Source organism: Rana temporaria, chromosome 3 (assembly GCF_905171775.1).
Source record: "Rana temporaria chromosome 3, aRanTem1.1, whole genome shotgun sequence".
Taxonomy (NCBI): Eukaryota; Metazoa; Chordata; class Amphibia; order Anura; family Ranidae; genus Rana; species Rana temporaria.
The window spans coordinates 217728382-217751143 of record NC_053491.1 but is presented as its reverse complement, the minus strand read 5'-3'; the positions used below and the strand labels follow the sequence as shown (position 1 = coordinate 217751143).

Sequence of the window (22762 nt, the reverse complement as noted above, 5' to 3'; positions counted from 1 at the left end):
TGGCACAGTTTGCACTGCAGCTATAAAAGTAACTCCCCAATATACTCCCAACTGATTGTTTAGAGTTCTGCTTTAATCGTATGAAAGATGCTTGCCTTTTTAATTTTATTTTTCCTGTAAGGATTTGTGAACAATTGCATTTTTTGGGGATTCATGTAATGAACACATCTATTAGGGACATTATTTCCAAGAAAATGAAATGGTAAAAAGTAAAAGTGGTCAGTATTATATACTAAAAGCAGTTCTGCATCAAGTAGTCCGCTGGCCTGTTAAAGCAGGAGAATAACTTGAAAAATAACTTTGTCTTGAAGACTGGGTGGGGTGTTCAGTATTTTTTTTTATTGCAGCGTTCTGTAGCCTCTTTTATTACAAATGTTTTCTTCTTTACTAGCGCTTTGAGAGAATAAAGCTTAAGGCAGAAATTCATAGAAATGTTTAACATGGTACTTGATTCTCAGGCTTCAACATGAAGATCTTTTGCAACCAGCATTTCAGTAACTGGATGCATGAAGGATCGATTCTTTAGAAAAGTGCTCACAGCTTGATCGCGCGCCTTGTCAAAGTTGTAAAGGTCCCTGCAAAAACAAAAATATACAGTAGAGTCTGGTCATGGCCACAAACACTTGAGCCGCTATAAAATAGGTGTGCATACTTAAGGATATGATTTAAAATGGAGGTGTTCTTTCACCCTGTCCCACCGTCCTCGTACCAACATTACCCAGAACAATGATCTTTACTGGGCATATGTCAAGAGCCCCCCCACTCCGTCCTTTAAAGGCTACATAGCTTGTGGCTCTGCATCCTGGCTTGCAGCTCTGGGCCATGAGGAACTAGAGCCGATTTTGATCATGTAACTTCAGTTGGCACATGCAGGATTTATTGACTAAAATAAGCCTTTAGATGCCACTGCAGCCCAAATTCTGCAATGTTTAATACACCACACATTTGGTTGTCCTCGTGAGTTCCACCGTTTTAAATCACTGTTACAGTCCAAGACAAAATCTTATACTTTTTTCCTTTAGCCATGCAAAATCAAATTAGGCTCGGCCTAAGGGTTCATGTACACTGTTGTATGAAAATACAGCGAATACTATACAGGATCTCACTGACAGAAAGATCCTTAAAGTGCTTTGTACGCATGTAGTGTTTGTGCCACTTTTACATGCGTGCAGCTTAATGGCCCTTTGTTGCCAAGACACTGATGGCTTCTGTCGCCTAGCATACTACTTCTATTGCATGACACGGGTATCTCTAATAGAGTGCACAAGCACTGTACACGTGTAATTGTTATCACCACTTGCTGCATAAACAGATTATTAAACATATATGAACACAGCACAGGTTTAAAGATCTTTTCGTAGCTGTGTGAGGGTTCATAGAAAACTATACAGCTGCATTCAGATCTGTAAAAACATGAAATGGGTATAACCGCTTGTGTGCCCCACCTAGGGAGGCTGAATAATGCCAGCCTCTCCACCTCAGCCAATGAATGGAAGCTCAGCCTGTTTTGGGAGTGGGACTTAAGTCCCTGTCCTATTGCCGGAGCACACTTTATATACCCGAGGCTACACAACGTTCATACAGCGCACAAAGCTGACGCATCTTAGTAAACAGTTTAGACCTGGAGATCTACTTTAAAGTATCAGTCTGCATGCTTCATTCAGATCTGCGATTCTGACTTTATTGAAGTTGAACCCGACAGCCAGGCAACAAGCATTTACAGGACAAATGGCAAAAGGAGTAAAGGTTGCTATATAGGCTGGTTTATAATGTACATCACCTACAACAAAGTTTTAGTCATCTACGATAAGTTACACTAATGACATGCATACATCTTATGGCTTAAATGCAACTCATGAGGACAGTCACCTAGTTTGGCCATTTGTTTGGATTTAATGGATCCAGATTCTCAGAAGGACCAATAATTTAAACAGGTTAGAAGATTGATTCTATGGTTACTGTCCCTTTGTGTGTTTAGAATGACTCAAAACAGGAGTCTGAGGGCAGGAGAAGGATTGTGTGTGTGTATATATATATATATATATATATAAAATATATGTGTGTGTGTGTATATATATATATATATATATACACACACACATATACATATACACACACACATACATATATACATACACACACACACACACATACATATATATATATACACATATATATATGTATATATATATACACACATATATATATATGTATACACACAATCTTTGGCCATTATAAGGTCACATTCACATGGGCCCTTAGCCAGGGTATGAATGGCAGCGGTAAGAATCTGCAGATTTCTGCTGGCGTTTTTACCAACTGCGAGAGTGGCTAGCTCTGGCTTCCAAGCCTCTACACTTTAATAAAAGTCACTGGTGGCTGTAGCCATCAGTGATTGTTCACACAGCCAGCATTTACCTGCATTGATCACTGCTGGATGCGCTTTGATTCTTGCCATTACATGTCTAATCACCTGTGCAAATGTAGCTTAATGCTGGTTGTGCACACGGCAAGTTTAGAAATATAATGTAAAGAAAATAGATCATTGCAACCTACCCTCCATCCCTTTTGTGTTAGTGGTAAGTTACCATTGCTAGAAAACAGTCAAGTGCATAAGTTTGCTTCCTTTCAAGCGGCATAAGAACTGCTGCTCAAAATGAAAAAATTGTGTTATATAGATCCATCAACTAAAATCTACGCCCATCTCTTACCGATACAAAGGGCGAGTGAACTTCATCCGTCCCTGCTCTGTTGCCATTTTCAGTGCCAGTGGAATCACATCTTCCCACTGGGCACGGATGCAGAGACGCAGCCACCTGTAAAAATACATTGAAATGATGAGTGCTTTCTAGTTGATAATGTCATCCAGGAAAAACGTCAGATGTAGCGCTCCTGGGCTATATAGATACATTTTTATTTGTGGGGGAAAAAAAACTATATTAGTAATTCATATTTTACATAGTTTCTAGTTTGAATAAAAGATAGTAGTTCAACCTGAATGTGTCTGTGCATGACTGCGGTTTTCCATATGCCAGTACATGGTGTTCACTACAAAACACATCTAAAAGTTTTTATTTTTCCCTTTTACATACAGTATCTACACCAACTGTCGAAGGGAGTTCCACATCTTTACTGCTCCAACAGTAAAGAATCCCTTATGCAGTTTAGGATTGAACCGTTTCTTGCTCAACTTCATTGTAACTTCATTGCATGTCTTCTTTAGGAGACCAAAGATTAAAGTTACTGTCACCATTCAAGGATTTGTATAGCGTGATCATATTTCCACCTTAAGCTTTGCTTCTCCAGGGAGAATACGTTTAAAATGTTTTTACTTTTTCCTCTGAGGTCCCCCAGCCCCCTAATTGGCTTTGTTGCCCTTCTCTGGACTCTAGTTCCAGCACATTATTCCTGAGGACTGGTGACCAGAACTGCATGGCATACTCAAAATGCGACCGAACCAAAATTTAGTAAAGTGATAGAATTAGTTAATCTCTTGGGCAAAAACCCTTTTTAATGCATGCCAATAGTCTGTTGGCCTTGCATGCTATTGCAGAGTCGGTCATCTAGTGGGACCCCCAGACCCATTTCCATCCTCAAATGTTCTCCCCCTAGCGTGCAACTTCAATGCATATTTTTTTAGTTCCCAAGTACATTACATGTTCCTACATTGAACCTCATCTTCCACATAGCTGCCCACCACACTATTTTAACTAGGTCTTCTTGTAAAGTTGCTATATCCTGTTGTAAAGTTATTACCCCGCTTAGATTTGCCCTGGGGCACCCTGTGCACAACTCCAGACCATTCAGAAAATATGCCTGTAACGGAATGACCCGTGACACCGAGACTTTTGAAGGATGGGGGGTACTCCTGTGCCAGTGTCACTAATGACTCTTGGGTCTAGGGTCACCCTGTGCCCCTTTTGGGCATAGGGTGACTGAGAAATATTAATTACTGTATAAATGACATGAGATGGGACATTACTGATAATTCATGTTTTTGCAGGATATCTTGGAATTTTACAGGTTGTTAACCTCTTGACCACCGCCCCATGTCAAAAAGACGTCCTCCTTTTTAAAGTTGAATATCTCGATAACGGCAGCAGCTGCTGCCACAACCGAGACATTCATCTTTTCAGGGGGCGGTGGTGTACACGATAACGGCGGTCTCCGCGGCGGATTCGCCGTGAGATCGCCGTTATCGGTGGCGGGAGAGGGGGCCCCCCCCCCCTCCCGCCGCTCTCCCGCGCCCTCCGCCGCTTACCGGAGCCGTCGGTAGCGGCGGAGGGGATCGGATGTGTCCGGCAGCTGAGCGGGGACGGGACTGAAGGAGAAATCTCCTTCACCCGTCCTCATAGCTCTGCTGGGCGGAAGTGACGTCAAAACGTCAGTCCCGCCCAGCCTCTTAAAGAAACATTTTTTTTTTTGTCATTTGAAAAAATGACATTTTTTTTTTTTTATTTTTTTTTTTTGCATTTAAGTCTAATTATGAGATCTGAGGTCTTTTTGACCCCAGATCTCATATTTAAGAGGACCTGTCATGCTTTTTTCTATTACAAGGGATGTTTACATTCCTTGTAATAGGAATAAAAGTGATCAATTTTTTTTTTTTTTTTCAGTGTAAAAAATTATAAAACTAAATAAAAATAAATAAGAAAACCCAAAAAAATTTTTTTAAAGCGCCCCGTCCCGACGAGCTCGCGCGCAGAAGCAAACGCATACGCGAGTAGCGCCCGCATATGAAAACAGTATTCAAACCACACAAGTGAGGTATCGCCGCGATCGTTAGAGTGAGAGCAATAATTCTAGCCCTAGACCTACTCTGCAACTCAAAAAATGCAACCTGTAGAATTTTTTAAACGTCGCCTATCGAGATTTTTAAGGGTAAAAGTTTGACGCCATGCCACGAGCGGGCGCAATTTTTAAGCGTGACATGTTGGGTATCATTTTACTCGGCGTAACATTATCTTTCACAATATATAAAAAAATTGGGCAAAATGTATTGTTGTCTTATTTTTTAATTCAAAAAAGTGATTTTTATCCAAAAAAAGTGCGCTTGTAAGACCGCTGCGCAAATACGGTGTGACAAAAAGTATTGCAATGACTGCCATTTTATTCCCTAGGATGTCTGCTAAAAAAAAATATATAATGTTTGGGGGTTCTGATTAATTTTCTAGCAAAAAAATTGTGATTTTCACATGAAGGAGAGAAGTGCCAGAATTTACCTGGTGGGCAAGTGGTTAAAGTGTGACTCCAAATGGAGTGTTTTCATTCAATGGGGGGACACATGCTTTTGAGGTGTTAATTGCGTAGACTCCTGAAAGACATTCTATTGTCCATTGTGTGATGCTGTGATGCCAATACTGTGTTGTGTCTATTGTACTGATTAAGTCTGGAAGGTCAGATTGTTTTTTTTCAGGGGTAGGGAATTCACATGTCAATTATGTTTAGTAAAGGAAAGTGTTTGTGTGAAAAGTCTATTAATGATACTATGTGATAGAAATAGCAGGTGAGAGTCATAACGTCTGACTCTCTCTCGCTCTCCTCTTCCCCCCCCCCTATACAGGGAGTACCCCCGGGCAGTCGCATTCCAGTCAAGTGAGTTGTCAAACCAGGTTTATGATTTCCCCATAAGGTCAAAATCCTCCTTGTGCATTAGAAGTTTTAGTTCATCCACTTAATTAACCAGGCTTCTAGCATTTTTAGTACATGCATTTTAATTTTGTACACACACACACACACACATTTTATCCCTGCACGCCTTTAAAATGTCCTTTTAGGTTTTCATCTGGTTTGAAGCCCACTTGCCCCCTGACTTTGCCTCATCTGTACACTCTGACCTTTGCTCACTGCATGGCATACCTTACTCTGACCCCCACATCGTAGTTTAAAAGTTCCTCCAACTTTCTGGCCTTCTTCACCAACAGAGCTGCACCATCTGCATTTAGGCACAGTCTATAGAGCTGGTAGCCAATCTCAAAGTCAGACCAGTTCTCCCTGCACCCAAAACCCTCCTTCTTACATCAGTTCCTCAGCCACTTGTTTACCGATAGGTTTCCAAGTCCCTGAAATCATTTTTTTTAGGATGCTCCATCTTCCTCCGACTTTCTCATTTGTACCAATGTGTACCATGGCAGCTGGGTCCACTCCCGCCCCACACAGCAATCTGTCAATCCAATCCACAATGTGCCAAACCAAAGCCCCCCCCAGCAATCAACATACTGTTCAGTGATCAGTCTTTGTGACAGATTGCCTGTCTAATGAGTTCCTTACAACCAGCATCTGTCTATCCTTGCCTGTAACCTTGCCCCATCCTTCCTAGAGTAGAGTAGCAATTCCCCTGGCAGTTAGGGGTAGTAGTCTGCTCTAGCAATGCCATTCCTGAGCCGATATCATGCAACCAGCCTCTCTACTCTGTGTTGTAACCCACCATCTACCTACCTCCGTTTCCTGCACCTCCATATCGCCACCCTCTTCCATACTGCCCCCAGAAAGCATGTGATGGATAAGGTCCACACTCCTATTCAGGAGTGTTTTGCAATAGTTTTATGAAGCTTTGATTTTAGGACAATCAGTTAATACATTGAAGCTTTGAAGGAAAGCCGACACCTTGTGATTATTTCCAACCAGTTGGAAAACAATTTTGGCCAGTTTCAACTTAAGATCTAATAAATGCAAAATAAGTCTTTATAGTTTTTAAAAATATATACTGTATGTACATTCTGCACTTCTGCTTAGTTGTGTTCCTTCTCTCTATGGGTCAGTTCAGCCTGGCTAAAACACACTATAGTCTTCTAGGTGGCTTATCCTTTTATCTCATCAGTCGCTACTTGCACTGCCTGACATACAGAAAAATGAGCTACATGGCAGATCATGAAATATCCGATAGATAGCAGCAGAAGACAGGTAAAATATACATGTCACCTCAAGAATTTCCATGTACTCTATGGGGTCTAGTTATAAATTATTCATTAGACAAAATGTCACAAGAATTCATCCAGGCTACACAAATTTACCCTGTATTCTTTTGAATGGCCAAAATGTATTTTTTTCTGATTGAGGTATTTCAGAAAAAAAATACATTTTGGCTAAGATAATTATAGGAAGTCATTAGAGATAAGAGGACAATTCTTGAAGCCTAGATCAATGCCTGCGACAAAAAAAAAAAATAGACCCCCTGTGTAATACCAAATGTTTCACACAAAATACTGCTATGATACTGCAAAATACTGCTATTGAACCTTACACTCCTGAAATATTTCTTATTTTCATTCACACAAATTACAGCCTCATGAATTAGTACATCAGTGCTAACAGAGCTTGCATTTATGCATCATTCTCATCTGTTATGTTATCAGGCCAAGTCTTACCTGAAGAGAATTTCTGAGTTCTTTATAGCATTGAAGTTGTACACCTCCTGCATGCGCTTCACATGGGACACGGGCAAGGGATCCTAAAACAGAAAAATAAAAAAAGATGGAACGCTGCGCCTCAGATTTTTATACAAAATACTACACGATTATTTTTCAGGAGGTTGGAGCAAATTCTAGAACTAAATGGGTAACGCTATGCAATGTTTACGCTTTTGAACATAGAACATTATTGGGAGGCAAATTATCTCAGAATACCTGCTAAATTCTAGTAATTTTAACCTCTGGCACCCCTTTGCATTACACAGCCCCAGGGGTGGACTGACCATTCGGGCACTCGGACACTGCCCGAGGGCCCAGTGATACTAGGGGTTGCCAGTCTCAGTAAAACCAGTGACAGTATTGCCTTGTTTCCACTGAACGGAACGGTTCGGGTCAGTATGTTTGGAACAGTTTAGAATGGACCGGTCTATTCTCGTGAGTGTTTCCACTGCAAATCGGAACGTCGGGACCATACAGGATTTAGGAAAAATGCCTAGTGTGTCCACCAATCAGTGAGATGTATTTGTAGGTCCGCCCTAATGGAACCGTTCCATTTCTATGGCCCCACATCTGAAGCAGGACCCAGAATGGTCCGGTACGGTTCGCTTTTATGGCACGCTTTCATAATGGAAACACCCAAAATAGCGTACCGTACCGAACCGATCCGCTCAGTGGAAACGAGGCATATGTAAAAATCTGTTTAAAAACCCCAAGATCATAGCTGCTCCACCTCTCCAGTACCCTTTTAGTGTGGGTATGTGTATTCTCTGTGTATGTATAATGTGTGGCCCCATAATCTATTGCCCGGGGGCCCCATGAGTTGTCAGTCCGCCCCTGCACAGCCCACTGCACCTCTGGCACCCCTGTCAGTCCCCCTCCTTCACATTACACAACCTCCGCAGCCCTGCCCCTTCCTAGAGCATGCAGAGCGGGAGATACAGCAGTGATGAAAAGATGGGAGCTTCTGCAGTTCATTTTTTCATATTAGCAAACTGGTGATTGGTTGGTAGGTGGTCCTAGCAAAAATCACCTGCTGGTTAACTTGGAAAGTTAACTCCAGCAGTTCCCACCCTCTTTTCAGCACTGGTGTCTCCCCCTGTGTGTACAGAAGTGTTCTGCCTCCTGCTCTCCACTCTGTTAGTGACAGTTGCGGAGGCAATCCGGCCCTGGGTGTCATCTGGGTGCAGTCTACACCCCCTTTAAATAGCAATGCCACCAAGTTTCTAGTATACAAGGTTGGAGCAACCGTACCTCCTTGTCTAACCTTCAGTGGAGGTTTTAGACCAGTGTTGTTTTTTTTTAACACTTTTCTGTTTGGTCTTTGACATGGCATTTCCTGAACATGGTTAATCCGGTGACATTTAGTACTCGCCCAGTCAGAGTCCCTCTTGTACAGATCTATCTCCAGCAAAGAGAATCCTTATGGCTACGGATATGCTTTGCATACTAAGGCTGTAGGTTTTTTTTTTTTTTTTATTATTATGTTTATTGGGTATTTTCATTCAAGAAAAAAAACAAAGAGAAAAGTATTGCATTTATAAGTCATGTAACTGTGAAGGCTGCAAGACAGTAGACGGCTTAGTATATCATCAGCCTTGGGAGCATGGCCAAGTTCAGAACAAACATGGTTAATTAGTAGCGCAAGGCTGTATGTTTTAATGTTTCATGCTGGAAAATCTCTTCTTGCACTAATTATCACTTCCAGTCAAAACACATTTAATTATCCATTTTCTGCATGGTCCCGATTTTAGGTATGCTTCAGGGTCCTGTCGCAAGAATGACTTCATACCAGCTACAGCGTTGCTCCCCTTATTTCTGGTGCGGGAGAAAGTCACATAGATTTGTAGCTTTGTCACTTAGTGATCGACTTCTTTGCAGCCTTTGAAGCTAGCTAAACAAATTGCCAACGTCAGTGGCTAATCATATTACCCACAGAAGCCTCTATTGATTATGGGATACCAGTAATTATAAGCTGTTTAAACAAGTATTACAGCTGGCTACAAATCAGTGATATGGTCCTTTGAGTGACCAATGCAGTAGGAAACATTAGCATAACAACATTGCTAGAACAAGAGTAACTACACAACTGTGTTCTGTGCATTTTACTTATCCAACTCTTATCTACCCTCTTATAATAAAACCAGGGGCTCATTGTGTCCATCAAAAGACAACTTAATTGAGAATGGGAAGCATACAGTTCATTTTGCATAATAAACCATGACAGTTGTAACTGGTAATTGTAGAATGCAACAAAGCAGCAGCAATTACCTTAAGGAGCAAGAGAGTTAGGAGCTCAATTTGCTGATGGGATGATAATTCTTTCACATCTGCTGCTGTGAATGAGTTCAGATCACTCTCTTTGGCCTAGAAACACATCAAATTGCATGTTCCGTATGAAATGGCATTGTAGCAACAAGACAAATATGCAAAGTGTATGCCACTTACCTCAACCCATCTGTCGCTGAGTGCAATGCAAGCATTAGCCAGGGTCATATCATACCTAGGTAACAAAAAGAAAAAACCCCCATTCAGGTGGTCTGCCTAACTTACTTTAAGAGCAAAACCATGGCAGCAAATGTAAAGTAATAAATGGCGGATACATTTAGGAATAAGGCTGGATCCTGGGACGATTATGCACCTCCAGCTTTTAAAGGACCCCCACCATCAGTAGATTACAGCTTGAAAAGACTGAATAGTACACATGTATACCACACTTTCATGCAGCAAGAAAACAGACAAGTAGAAACTCCACGCTTTTCTGTGGGGCTGGTTCACATCCATGTGCTGCCGTTTAGAGCGAAAGGAAACTGCAAACTATATGAGCCCAGTGACACCTTGGCATGTGCAGTACCACACACGCTGCAACACACATGAACAGTGTAAATCTGCCCTTGTTTACCAAGTCAATCCTAAAGACTGAAGGATGGAATGATTGCTGTTGAGCAAGTTGCAAAATATGCAATTTTAGTGTGACTGTGGATGGATTGATATCTGCCAATTAAGCCTAGTGCACAGGGGCCGAATGCTGGGTGGCATTTGGCCGATTTATACTGCAGCCAGGCCAACTTCTGTTGATGGGGGATAACTGAAAATGGTCTACAGATCAGCTCCTGATCAGCGCTCTCAGCAAATGGCGGAGTACACTGCCTGGAGTGTTGTGGTGGGGAGCCGTCCTGTCAGTACACAGTAGAACAGCAGGGGAGATCACTGTGCAAGCGTCAGATAGTTAGTACATCGGTACCTCCGAAGCTTTGAGGTTTTTTTCCCCCATGCAGCCTGCTGGGTTGAATTTTTTTTTTTTTTTTATAAATAAAAAAACACACACACACGCACACACACACTAGTGTGTACTGGCCTTAAAGCTGGCCATACATATTTAACATTTTTGTTCAGCCTAGGCTGTAAAAATGCCTAAACAACTGCAAAAATGTTCCTGCCTATACAAATCCGATTGACTTGATCAAAATTCACTGAGGGGGGATTTACTACAATTGGTGCACACAGAATCCAATCAGCATCTAGGTTTTATTGTCAAAGCTTAATTGAACAAGCCAAATCAGAGATGAGACATTGAAGCCATTACTGACCATTTATTTTAAATGTGCATGTCCTGCGTTGTCAACGTCATCCCTGATCAACTACCCAGTGAGTCACTGACCTTGGGTTTGTCAAATATAACAAATTCTTTTTTTTTTTTTAATTACCAGTATCTGTTTGCAAAGTCAAAAAAAAGATTGTGACCTGATCACTTTGAGTGCTGCAATCAGCATTGTTCCCTGCAGACTGAAAAAAACCCCACCTTTGTTATGGGGAACAGGAGAGAGGAAGGGGAGGTGTTCCAAAATTACTGCGCTAGATTGCACTCCTTCTCCTCCAAAGATACATCGATTAGTGAGCGAAATATCCTTAGATGTGTGTTTTGATTACCAGGTAAAATTAAAATACAGTCACCACATCAAATGACTGCATCTACTGGTAGAGGGGGCACGCGACGGCTCAGCCAGTGATTGACTGCCGCCGTTCGGCTCAGACTCACGGAAGACAGGTGTGAGTGTAAATAGCACAGAGCTGTGTTCAGTGACAGGGGGATCTTCTTTTTTTTCCAATTCCTTTATTTTTCCATTTTTTTTCCTTCGTTTATACAGAGCATTAGGGATAACATTAATAACACAGGTAAACAATTCCAATCATTTTATCTAAACATAGTCTCTCTTTTCATTCATTCATTCATTCAACAACAGAGATAAAAGGGAAGTAAACAAAAATATTCCGGCCATTATAAGCCATACTTCTCCCTGTCAACTCCTCCCCTCCCTTCGACCTTCAGAATCAAGAGTGGAGCCATGAGTCCTTGGGTCCCAACATCAATCCATGATGGGGATCCAAAGGAGAGGGCTTCTGAACAACATAAAACAACCTTGCATTTCCTAAAGTCTGGTCGTGGGATGACGCTCTCCCACGGCCTTACATATCATCTTGACCCTCTCCCCCCCTTCTCTATCCTCAGTGCCTGTGATTCCTTATCATTTTATATTCATTCCTCTGTTCCCCTTTCCCTCACCCCTCTCACTCAGACCTGCAGGACTGGATACCCACATCCTCACTAAACCGTATGGATGGACAGATCTGTATTATGGCCATTTTAGTCTGTAGCTGAACAATATTGCCCCCGATTAGAAAGCAGGTGATGTGTAGCCTAGAATGTTCCTGCCTGGGTTCTTTAAAAAAAAAAGTCTATTGAAAATCTGTTTGTCGAGTAAGGTGGCGCCAACAGGGCCACTCAGATGGAATTTCAGCATGAATAAGTGTGAAATTCTATATATTGTGTATGGTCTGCTTAGAATAGCAACTGCCTCATAAAACTCCCTTTAGGGGTCCACTTTTCACCGCTTGAGAATATTTTTAAAAGCTCACTGTGGTTTTCAAATTTCCCCTCACACATGATTGGGTAGTCAAAGTGACAAGTTTTCTTGCATGGACTGGAAACTAAATATATAGTTTAAGTAGGTCCTCATAATATATTTTGGCAAATAAAAAGATTGTAATGTGTATGGTGAACCCAAGTCCTAAAAGACATGTCAGGCTACATTTTTAACTGGACATGGAAGAAAATTACGCTATCTAGGATAAAGAATATTTGCTGGCTATACCAGCTCATTTATAAAACTGTATTGGGGTTTTGAAAAAAGTTATTTTTAAAATGTCTACTTATGCCACATGTGGCTCATTAAAGTCTCAGGTATACAACTTAACCTCTTCCATACAGGGCAGTTATACACACTTCCATACCAGGCCTATTCTGGCACTTCTCTCCTACATGTACAAATCATAATTTTTTTGCTAGAAAATTACGCAGAACCCCCAAACATTATATATTTTTTTTAGCAGACACCCTAGGGAATAAAACGACGGTCATTGAAACCTTTTATCTTGCACGGTATTTGCGCAATAATTTTTCAAACGCCTTTTTTTTGGAAAAAAATTGTTTCATGAATTAAAAAAATTAAAAAACAGTAAAGTTAGCCCAATTTTTTTGTAAAATAGGAAAGATGATGTTACACCGAGTAAATAGATACCTAACATGTCACGCTTTAAAATTGCGCACACTCATGGAATGGCGCCAAACTTCGGTACTTAAAAATCTCCATAGGCAACACTTTGAACATTTTTACAGGTTACCAGTTTAGATTTACAGAGGAGATCTAGTGCTAGAATTGTTGCTGGCACTCTAACGCACGCGGCGATACCTCACATATGTGGTTTAAACGGCGTTTACATATGTCGGCGGGACTTGCGCGTGCGTTCGCTTCTGCGCGCAAGCTACCGGGGACAGGGGCGTTAAAAAAAATAAATTTTATTTCTTTTTTTATTTTTATATATTTATTTCTTTTTTTACACTTTTTTTTTAAATTTTTTTTTTTTTGATCACTTTTATTCCTATTACAAGGAATGTAAACATCCCTTGTAATAGGAATGTGTGTGACAGGTACTCTTTATGGAGAGATGCAGGGTCAATAAGACCCCCACATCTCTCCTCCAGGCTGGAAAGCATGAAATCGGTGAAAAAAAATTCACCGATCTCATGCTTGCTGTTGCTTAGCAGCCGCAATCGCGGCTTTGTTTACTTACGGGACCCGGGCGTGACGTCATCACATCGCGCCCGGGTCCTCCGACGGTCATAGAGATGACTGGTGACCATCTGGTCACCAGTCATCTCTATGCTTCCTGCGAGCGCCGGACGATTCGTTCTCCGGGCCCCCGATGGCACGGGAGAGCCCGGAGAAGCACCGGATGGCGGCGGGAGGGGGGATGTCCCCTCCCGCCGCCTGTAAGAACGATCTAGCGGCAGAACCGCCGCTATGATAGTTCTTACGTTGTGCAGAATCGCCGGCACAAGAGAAGGATATCTGAATGATGCCTCTAGCTGCAGGCATCATTCAGATATCCCCCCCACAAAGCCCAGGACGTCATATGACGTCCACTCTGAACGGCAGAGGTTCTTTGTGGACATCATTTCACTATGGGCCGGTAGGGAAGTGGTTAAGCAGATTATGTAACTGGAGGGGAATGGAATTTACATGACACCTCACCTCGATTTTAGTTTATTTTTTTTTAAATGTCACATTAGATTTTGAAGAGAATCTTACGTTGGTTGCACTGGTGGCAAACCCGGTGTATGCATCCAACCATTCCAATCGACTTTGTCAAGAAGGTCCACCTACATAAAGAGTAGTAAATAACCAAAAGTAAAAGATGTAAGAAAAAAAAAACACACACACACACACACACACACACACACACACGGTTACTGGAAATTAAAGTTATTGTGTCACCTTGTTTTTGAAATAGGAATACAAGAAGTTCTTCCATTCATCTGTAGTTACACTCTTGTAAGCATACACCTGTATGTACGTTTTCAGAAAACCCAGGAACACATCTGGAAAACAAAACAATAATTCATAATGCTGTGCCAGCTATAGTACAGTGCATCCGGAAAGTATTGACAGCACTTCACTTTTTCCACATTTTATGTTACAGCCTTATTCCAAAAAGGATTGCATTCATTATTTTCCTCATAATTCTACAAACAATACCCCATAATGACAATGTGAAACAAGTTTATTGGAAATCTTTTCAAATTTATTTAAAAAAAGGCTAAAATATATCCCATGTATAAAAGTATTCACAGCATTTGCTCAATACTTTGTTGAAGCACCTTTGGCACCAATTACAGCCTCAAATCTTTTTGAGTATGATGCCACAAGCTTGGCACACCTATTTTTGAGCAGTTTCTCCCATTTTTCTTTGCAGGACCTCTCAAGCTCCATCAGGTTGGATGGGGAGCGTCAGTGCAGAGCCATTTTCAGATCTCTCGTCTGGGCCACTCAAGGACATTGAGTTGTTCTGTAGCCACTCCTTTGTTATCTCGGCTGCATGCTTTTTGTTCTGTTGGAAGATGAACCTTCACCCCAGTCTGAGGTCCAGAGTGCTCTGGAGCAGGTTTTCATCAAGGATGTCTCTGTACATTGCTGCATTCATCTCTCTATCCTGACTAGTCTCCCAGTTCCTGCTGCTGAAAAACATGCTGCTGCCACCACCATGCTTCACTGTAGGGATGGCATTGGCCAGGTAATCAACAGTGCCTGTTTTTTTCCCCAGACATGACAATTGCCATTCAGTCCAAGAGTTCAATCCTTGTTTCATCAGACCATAGAATTTTGTTGCTCATGGTCCGAGAGTCCTTCAGGTGCCTTTTGGATAACTCCAGGCTGGCGTGTGCCTTTTACTGAGGAGTGACTCTGTCTGGCCACTTGACCATACAAGCCTGATTGGTGGAGTAATGCAGAGATGATTGTTCTTCTGGAAGGTTCTCCTCTCCCCACAGAGAAATGCTGGAGCTCTGTCAGAGTGGCCATCGGGTTCTTTGTCACCTCCCTGACTAAAGCCCTTCTCCCCCGATCGCTCAGTTTTCCTAGAGCAGGCCGCCTGGCCAGAGTCCTTGTGATTTCATACTTCCATTTAGGAATGATGGAGGCCACTGTGCTCATTCGGACCCAAAATGTTTCTGTACAATCCTGTCTCGGAGATCTACAGACAATTCCTTGGACTTCATTTGTGCTCTGCCATGCACGGTTAATGGCGAGGGCTCCTATAAACAGGCGTGTGCCTTTCCGAATGTCTAATCAACTGAATTTACCACAGGTGGACTACAATCAAATTGTAGAAAGATCTCAAGCACGATCGATCAGTGAACATAGGATGCACCTGAGCTCAATTTCAAGTGTCATGGCAAAGGTTGTGAATACTTCTCTAAATGGGATTTTATTTTTTTAATAAAATTTGCAAAGATTTCCAACAAACTTCTTTTACGTTGTCATTATGGGGTATTGTTTGTAGAATTGAGGAAAATTATTTAATCCATTTTGGAATAAGGCTGCAACAAAACGTGTGGAAAAAGTGAAGCAATGTGAATACTTTCTGGATCCACTGTATAGTGATATTACGCGATAATGCCCGACAGAATACAGAATTTTAAACATTTCATCTCCAGACATGGCTGAAGCCTTCTCAACATCATTCTCCACTGTGCCACCTCAATGCTTCCAGGAGGCTGCAGTGAGACAGATCAGTGGTGTGAATAAAATATAAATAACATGGATTAGCAAGTTTGGGGTGGAGGAACTTGACTGACCTCAACCCGATAGAATACCTTTGGGAGATATTGAGTGGAGACTGCGAGCCAGGCCTTCTCTCAAACATCAGTGCCTGACGTCACAAATGTGCTTCTGGAAGAATGGTCAAACATTCCCATAGACATACTCCTAAACCTTGTGGACAGCCTTCCCAGAAAATGTTAAGCTTTTATAGCTGCAAAGAGTGGGCCAACTCAATATTGAACCATACAGAAGCCATTAAAAGGTCATGTGCATGACGTAAAGACAGGTGTCCCAATTCTTTTGACAATATAATGTATATGCGCATACAAACATAAAAAAAAAAAACGCACACGTTGGGGGTGCCTACGCATAAAAACATTAATTGAAATGCACATGTCGCCATGCACGCCAGAGTGGGAGCAACATTTATAGCACCAGACCTTCTCTGTAGCGCTAAACACGTGCCCAATAGGGGGGCTTTTAAAGTGTTGCCTATGGTAAATTTAAGGCACTGGCGTTAATCGCCTTTGCAGCAATATCGTGTTTGGAAGAAAAAAAAAAACACACGAAAACACAATATTCTCCCTAGGGTGTCTGCTTGCAGAAAATAGTTTTTTGGGGCTTTATGCAATCTTCAGGCCTAAAAAAGATCTTTAAATCGTGTGGAGAAAAAAAAAAAAACTGGCAGTGAAAAGGTTAAAGAATGAATGGTATATGACAGTTAGGCCTCATTCACACTACGGGCCGTTCGGGTCCGTCTGTCACGGACCTGAACGGCCGCTCCATGCATCGCTATGGAGCTTCGGATGTCAGCGGAGACATGTTCGCTGACACCCGATCCGCTAAAAACAGACGTATGGGGGCCACGTCCCCATCCATGGACTAGAGAAATGCCCCACTCTAATAGATAACTGGATGACAAACAGTTATCTTAAACTCAATGGTTCGAAAACAGTTCTTCTCCTGTTTCACGCTAACCGGAAAAATCACCCCGCGTCGACATGGACTCCCCCACCCATTCTGGGTAAAACTATCACCCCTAAGCACCAAAGTCAAAAGTCTCGGAGTCATTTTCGATACCTACATGACAATGGATGCACAAATAGGGTCAGTAGTCAGCGGATCACACCATCTGCTGCGCCTACTACGTAGACTCACGCCCTTTATCCCGAAAGAGGACATTGCAGTCGTGGTGGGAACAATCATCAACTCCAGACTCGACTACGCAAATGCCCTATATCTAGGATTCCCCAAATACTAAATCACTCGTCTGCAAGTCGTTCAAAATACGGCCGCTCGACTAGTGACTGGGAAAAAACCATGGGAATCAATCTCACCTTCACCGAGATCCCTTCATTGGTTGCCGGTAAAAGACAGAATCACTTTCAAGGCACTCTGTCTAATACATAAGTGTATTCAAGGCAACGCCCCCCAATATCTATGCGAAAAAATAAAAGCCCATAACCCCAATCGCATTCTGCGATCCACCAATCAAAACCTCCTCCAGATACAAGTCCAAAGGAGTTTGAAGATTTGCAGTCCAGGGACCTCGCCTGTGGAATGCACTACCAACCACCATCCACCATGGAGTCGGACCACTTGGCCTTCAGGAGAAAGATTAAAACCCATCTCTTATGAGGTCAAGGGGTTCCTTACCCATGAAATGGATACAGTGCCCAGAGGCGATTCAGTTCGCATGTGTTGCGCTTTACAAGTCTCTCACTCATCCGTCCATGCAGATCGAATCGGGTAATATCTAATGAAAACAGACATGCTGTCCGTTTTCATTAGATCGCTCCATAGGAGGACAGCGGTGCCCGACAAGCCCCTCCCCGCTCCGTGAGCAGAGAGGAGCTGGTCATCCGTCGGCTCAGCGGGAGATCTGCGGACAGATCTCCCGCTGAGCTGACGGGAGCAGGCGGACTCCGTAGCGACGGAGTCCGCCAAGTGTGAATGAGGCCTTACACTTCTGCAGCATGAAGGTAACATTGTTCATCTGTATGCAGGATATCATTTTTTGTCAAAGAATCCTCAATTTTGCATGTAATTCCCATGTCAGAGCTTACATCACATGATCAAGAACCACACTTCCCTATGCTTTTGGGTCTGCCCATTTAATCAGCCGTTTCACCTCAATGACACAGAGGATCCACCACTTTCCATGACAATCTTATCGGAAAAGTATGCTGCCAGCCAACCCAGTAACTCAGATGATAGCATCTTAAAAATAAAAAAAACTTGTCTGAAATGGGTGTATCATCTTTTTCGAAGATGCGTTTTGTCCTACAAGCCATGCTATATTGCCAATAAAAAATGCCCACTTGAAAAAAAGCTGAATAAACTTTATACAGTACAAGTACCTAAAGTCTGCATTTTAAGATGGGAAACCGATGAGGACTACAGTGGAACCTTGGTTTACGAGTAACGCAGTTAACGAGCGTTTAAAAAAGAAAAAAAGTTGCTCGTTATTTAAAATCCTGACCTCGCTTTGTGAGCGTCGTCTCACAAAACTAGCAGAATTCAAGCCAATGGGACATGCAGTACCGCATTCGGCCCGAGGTGAGGGGGCGCCAGGGACACTGGGAATGGTTCGGAAACACTCAGAAATACTCAGTTCGAGATCAGCCGAGCTGTCCCCAAGTATTGCAGAGGCTCTCCGACACCCCCTCCTCCCCACCTCTGGCCACATGCGGTATTGCATGCCATAGAAGTCAATACAGAATGAATTGCCTTTGTTTCCATTGACTTCTATGGGGAAACTCGCTTTGATATGCAAGTGCTTTGGCTTACAAGCATTCTCCTGGAACGGATTATGCTCATAATCCAAGGTTCCACTGTTGTGACAAGGGAAACTCCTCCACACCCAGGCACTTGCTGCATGCAAATCCTGACTGTTAAAAGGAGTGTTTGACACACAGGTGCCATTTGCCCCTAACTAAGGAGAATCATACAACAGAAGACAGAACCCACACAGAAGTCCACCAGAAGTCACAGCATAGAAGGAAAAAAAAAAAAAAAAGGGTACAAACCTGGTCCTCCGAGAAGCTGTTCAAGATAGAATAGGAAAGCAAAGCCTTTTTCATAAGGGACAGAGGAAAAAGCTGCATCCACATCCACCTCATGCAGATTGGGGACAAGATTTGTAAGAGGATTGCTGGCCCCGAAGGTGTTAATCTAATACCAACAAATAAAGATGGCATGAAACCATTACCAAAACAATTGTGATTTTAAGAAAGAAAAAAAAAAAAAACATGGCATTACAAAATGTGGAAAACAAGGATTTATTGACTAGAATTGCTGTTATTCTATTACCAGAAAATAATGCTAAAGAGAATAAAAAAAATGCACAGTAATGGTTTTCATTTACCTTTAGCAACTTGGCATATTGTAAAAACTATTGAGGCTCAAAACAGAAATAGTCTTATTTTTTTTATGATTAATACGTATGTGAAAGTGATCAAAAGTATAACAGTTAATGTTTTACAGATCTCATGTTCCATTTGAATCCATTTATATATTAACCCCTTTACGCCCAAGGATGAAAAAAATCTTAATGGCCAAGCACAATTTTGCAACTTTAAGGGCCCTTTCACACTAGCGGACCGTATGTCCGCATTTTCATCCGTCCGTTTGCGGATGAAAACGGGACATACATTGGTCCCTATGTGATTACGGGTGTCAGCGGATGAACATCCGCTGACACCCGTAATTTGTCCGCCTCCGCAAAGATCCGCATTTGCAGACGGAAGAAATCCTATTTTTCTTCCGTCTGCCGGATCGGATGAACACGGACATACGGTCCGTGTTCGTCCGATTCCCCATAGGGGTGAACGGAGGAAACACAGAGCGGTCCCTGCACAGTGTGCGGGGACCGCCCTGTCAGCTACCAGCTTAGCGGGGATTTTACGGAGGATCCCCGCTGAGCAAAGCGGACACACGGAGCGGATCATTACGTGTGAAAGGGCCCTAACATGCGTTAGTAAACTGTACATATCGCAACTACTTTGTGCATCCAGGTGGATTATACCCCCCCCCCCCACCCGGGACAAATTGGGCTTTCATTTGGTGGTAAAAGGTTATAAACATCTCCCGATTTTATTTTTAGGAGCTTTACAAAAATAACTGAGCCCTGACTTAAGCCGGGCATAGATGGAGATTTTTTTCCTGCAACCACACAAAGACATTGTGTTCTCCCAGCAGGGGAAGGTGGGGGGGGGGGGGGGGAGAGAGAAAGAGAGAGAGAGATATCAGTAATTGCAACACCCCTCATTTAGGTAACCACCCTCCCATGATACAGCGCCGACATCTGCGATGCAATATATATATTATTAGTACAACTATATACAAGTTCTTCTAGTGGGGTCTAGGTCTATGCCAAGTGAACATTTTTAGGTTTCAGCCCGACGACCCGCAAATTGTGTCAGCCTAATCAGGTGTAACCAAGAGGATTATTGCTCTTTAATCTCTTGAATGAATGAAGTTTGGAGCTTTTTCTATTCTTTAGACTATATTCACTTCACCATTACATACTTGTTTATTTTATTCCGTTATCACAAACATGTTGTATACCAATTAAAGTGGTTGTAAAGTCAAGTTTTTTTTATCTTAATGCATTAAGATAAAAAGCCTTCTGTGTGCAGCAGCCCCCCAATACTTACCTGAGCCCCATCTCTAGCCAGAGAACACCAGGAATGTCTCGGTTGTCCAAGACTCTCCTTCCTGATTGGCCAAGACACTGCAGAGGCGCCATAGGCTGCCACTGCTGTCAAACCAAAGTCAGTTAGCCAATCAGGAGGGAGGAGGCGGGGCTGAACCACAGTTCCATGTCTGATTGGACACGTAGAGCTGCAGCTCAGCTCGGGTGTCCTCGTAGAAAGCTGCTTGCGCTGGGGCACTCAAGAGGGAGGAGCCAGGAGCACAGAAGAGGAACCCAAGAAAAGAAGGATCTGGGCTGCTCTGTGCAAAACAATTTCAGAGCAGGCAAGTATAAACATGTTTTTTGCTTTTTTTACAAAAAACAAAACAAAAAACAAAACATACAAGGGCCAGATTCACAGCTGAGATACAACAGAGTATCTCAGATACTCGGTCGTATCACTCAGAGTATCTATGTGACTGATTCATAGAATCAGTTACGCATAGATATCCCTAAGATCCGACAGGTGTAATTGTTTTACACTGTTGGATCTTAGGATGCAATACCGCGGCCGCCGCTGGGGGGAGTTTGCGTCGTAAACCAGCGTCGGGTATGCAAATTAGCAGTTACGCCGATCCACAAAGGTTTTTTGCGTTCGCTACGTCGCCGCTACTCTAGTTTCCTGTCGCAATTTTAGTCGTCGTTTGACCTGCCCTAACTTTATACAGCAATACGATTGCTGTGTGAAGTATGGCCGTCGTTCCCGCGTCTAAATTTAAAAACTAACGTCGTTTGCGTAACACGTCCGGGAATACGGAAGTACGCTACGCGCGTCGCCGTTGTAAAAAATGACGTCACTTCGCGCAAAGCACGGTGGGAGTTACGAAACGGAGCATGCGCAGTAGGTCCGGCACTGGAGCGCGCCTAATTTAAATGGCACACACCCATTTAAATTACGCGGGCTTATGCCGGAGGCCGCCGGTGTAGTTTTCATCGCAAGTGCTTTGTGAATCAGGCACTTGCGATGAAGACTTGCGGCGGTGTAATGTATCTACGATACGTTACGCCGCCGCTAGTCTACGTGAATCTGGCCCCAAGACTTTACAATCACTTTAGTCTGTATTTATTTATTAAAAAAAGTCATAAGCAAAACAAGTGTCACATTAATAAAGTCATGCAAAGTGTACTAACCCATAGTCACAAGAAGCTGTGTCTGATAAATGGAGTTCTGTTCAGGTTACCATTATTTGTACTACATTAACAGACATGTAAAATGTGTTCTACTGTACCGCATTTTGAAGTTCTTTCCAACCGCCCAAGGCTTTAAACTGCCGAAACTGTTCCCCATAGAGGAGTCCATCAATCCTCCGCTCTAGATAGACAGTGTGGCCCTCATTTAACCTGGAAATAAAGCAAATACCTTTTTATTTTTGTTTTTATTATTATTAAATAAGTGGTAAAAGCCAGTGACCAAATTAACACTCACACATCAGGAGAGAGAAAAAATAAAAGAATTCAGTCTTCATCTTATATTAGAAAGAATTGCACATTTAGTCTAGGTTCACATCTCCATGTTTTGAGCAGGTGCATTTGCACGGGCACAGCAGCCCATTCATTTGCTGTACCTGCGGGGAAAAAGTTGCCAACCCTATTCCCAAAACACAGCTGCAGGCCAGTTGCACAGGATACTCGCACACCACCACCATCCCCAGATACTAATGAACAGATCCTTCCTGCACACAATAGGAGGTAGAAGCAGTTTATCTGTGCCTTACACAACTGACGAACCTCTTCAAAAATAAAATGTCCAACACTATTTGACCATAAATTTTACCGCAAAAAACACACTGACACTAAAAAAAAAAAAAAGTGAGGGAACATGTTTGGTACAGACCATCTCAAAATCTCAGCAAATAAAAAAAACCAGGAAGACTCTTACAGAGCTGTTACACAAAATAATGGTGAGCACTGAACCCAAAGCCACTGCAACTGTTTGGGTGGCTAGAGTACTCTTTAGTATAACCACTAGGGTTGTCCCGATACCAGTATCGGTACCGATA

The 22762-nt window shown here is 42.5% G+C and overlaps 1 protein-coding gene across 1 annotated transcript in view; it reads right to left on the bottom strand.

The window, feature by feature from the left end:
• Window positions 1-317: 317 nt before the first annotated feature.
• Window positions 318-22762, bottom strand: part of LTA4H (leukotriene A4 hydrolase) — a 56165-nt gene continuing 33720 nt past the window's right edge. Inside the window, exons 11-19 of the mRNA XM_040344240.1 lie at window positions 21992-22103; window positions 19096-19240; window positions 14243-14346; window positions 14057-14127; window positions 9855-9909; window positions 9678-9773; window positions 7368-7450; window positions 2712-2816; window positions 318-575 (exon numbers count right to left, since the gene is read on the bottom strand). Of these exons, the coding sequence (XP_040200174.1) occupies window positions 455-575; window positions 2712-2816; window positions 7368-7450; window positions 9678-9773; window positions 9855-9909; window positions 14057-14127; window positions 14243-14346; window positions 19096-19240; window positions 21992-22103 (892 nt within the window). The 3' untranslated portion in view covers window positions 318-454. The remainder of the gene's footprint in view (window positions 576-2711; window positions 2817-7367; window positions 7451-9677; window positions 9774-9854; window positions 9910-14056; window positions 14128-14242; window positions 14347-19095; window positions 19241-21991; window positions 22104-22762) is intronic.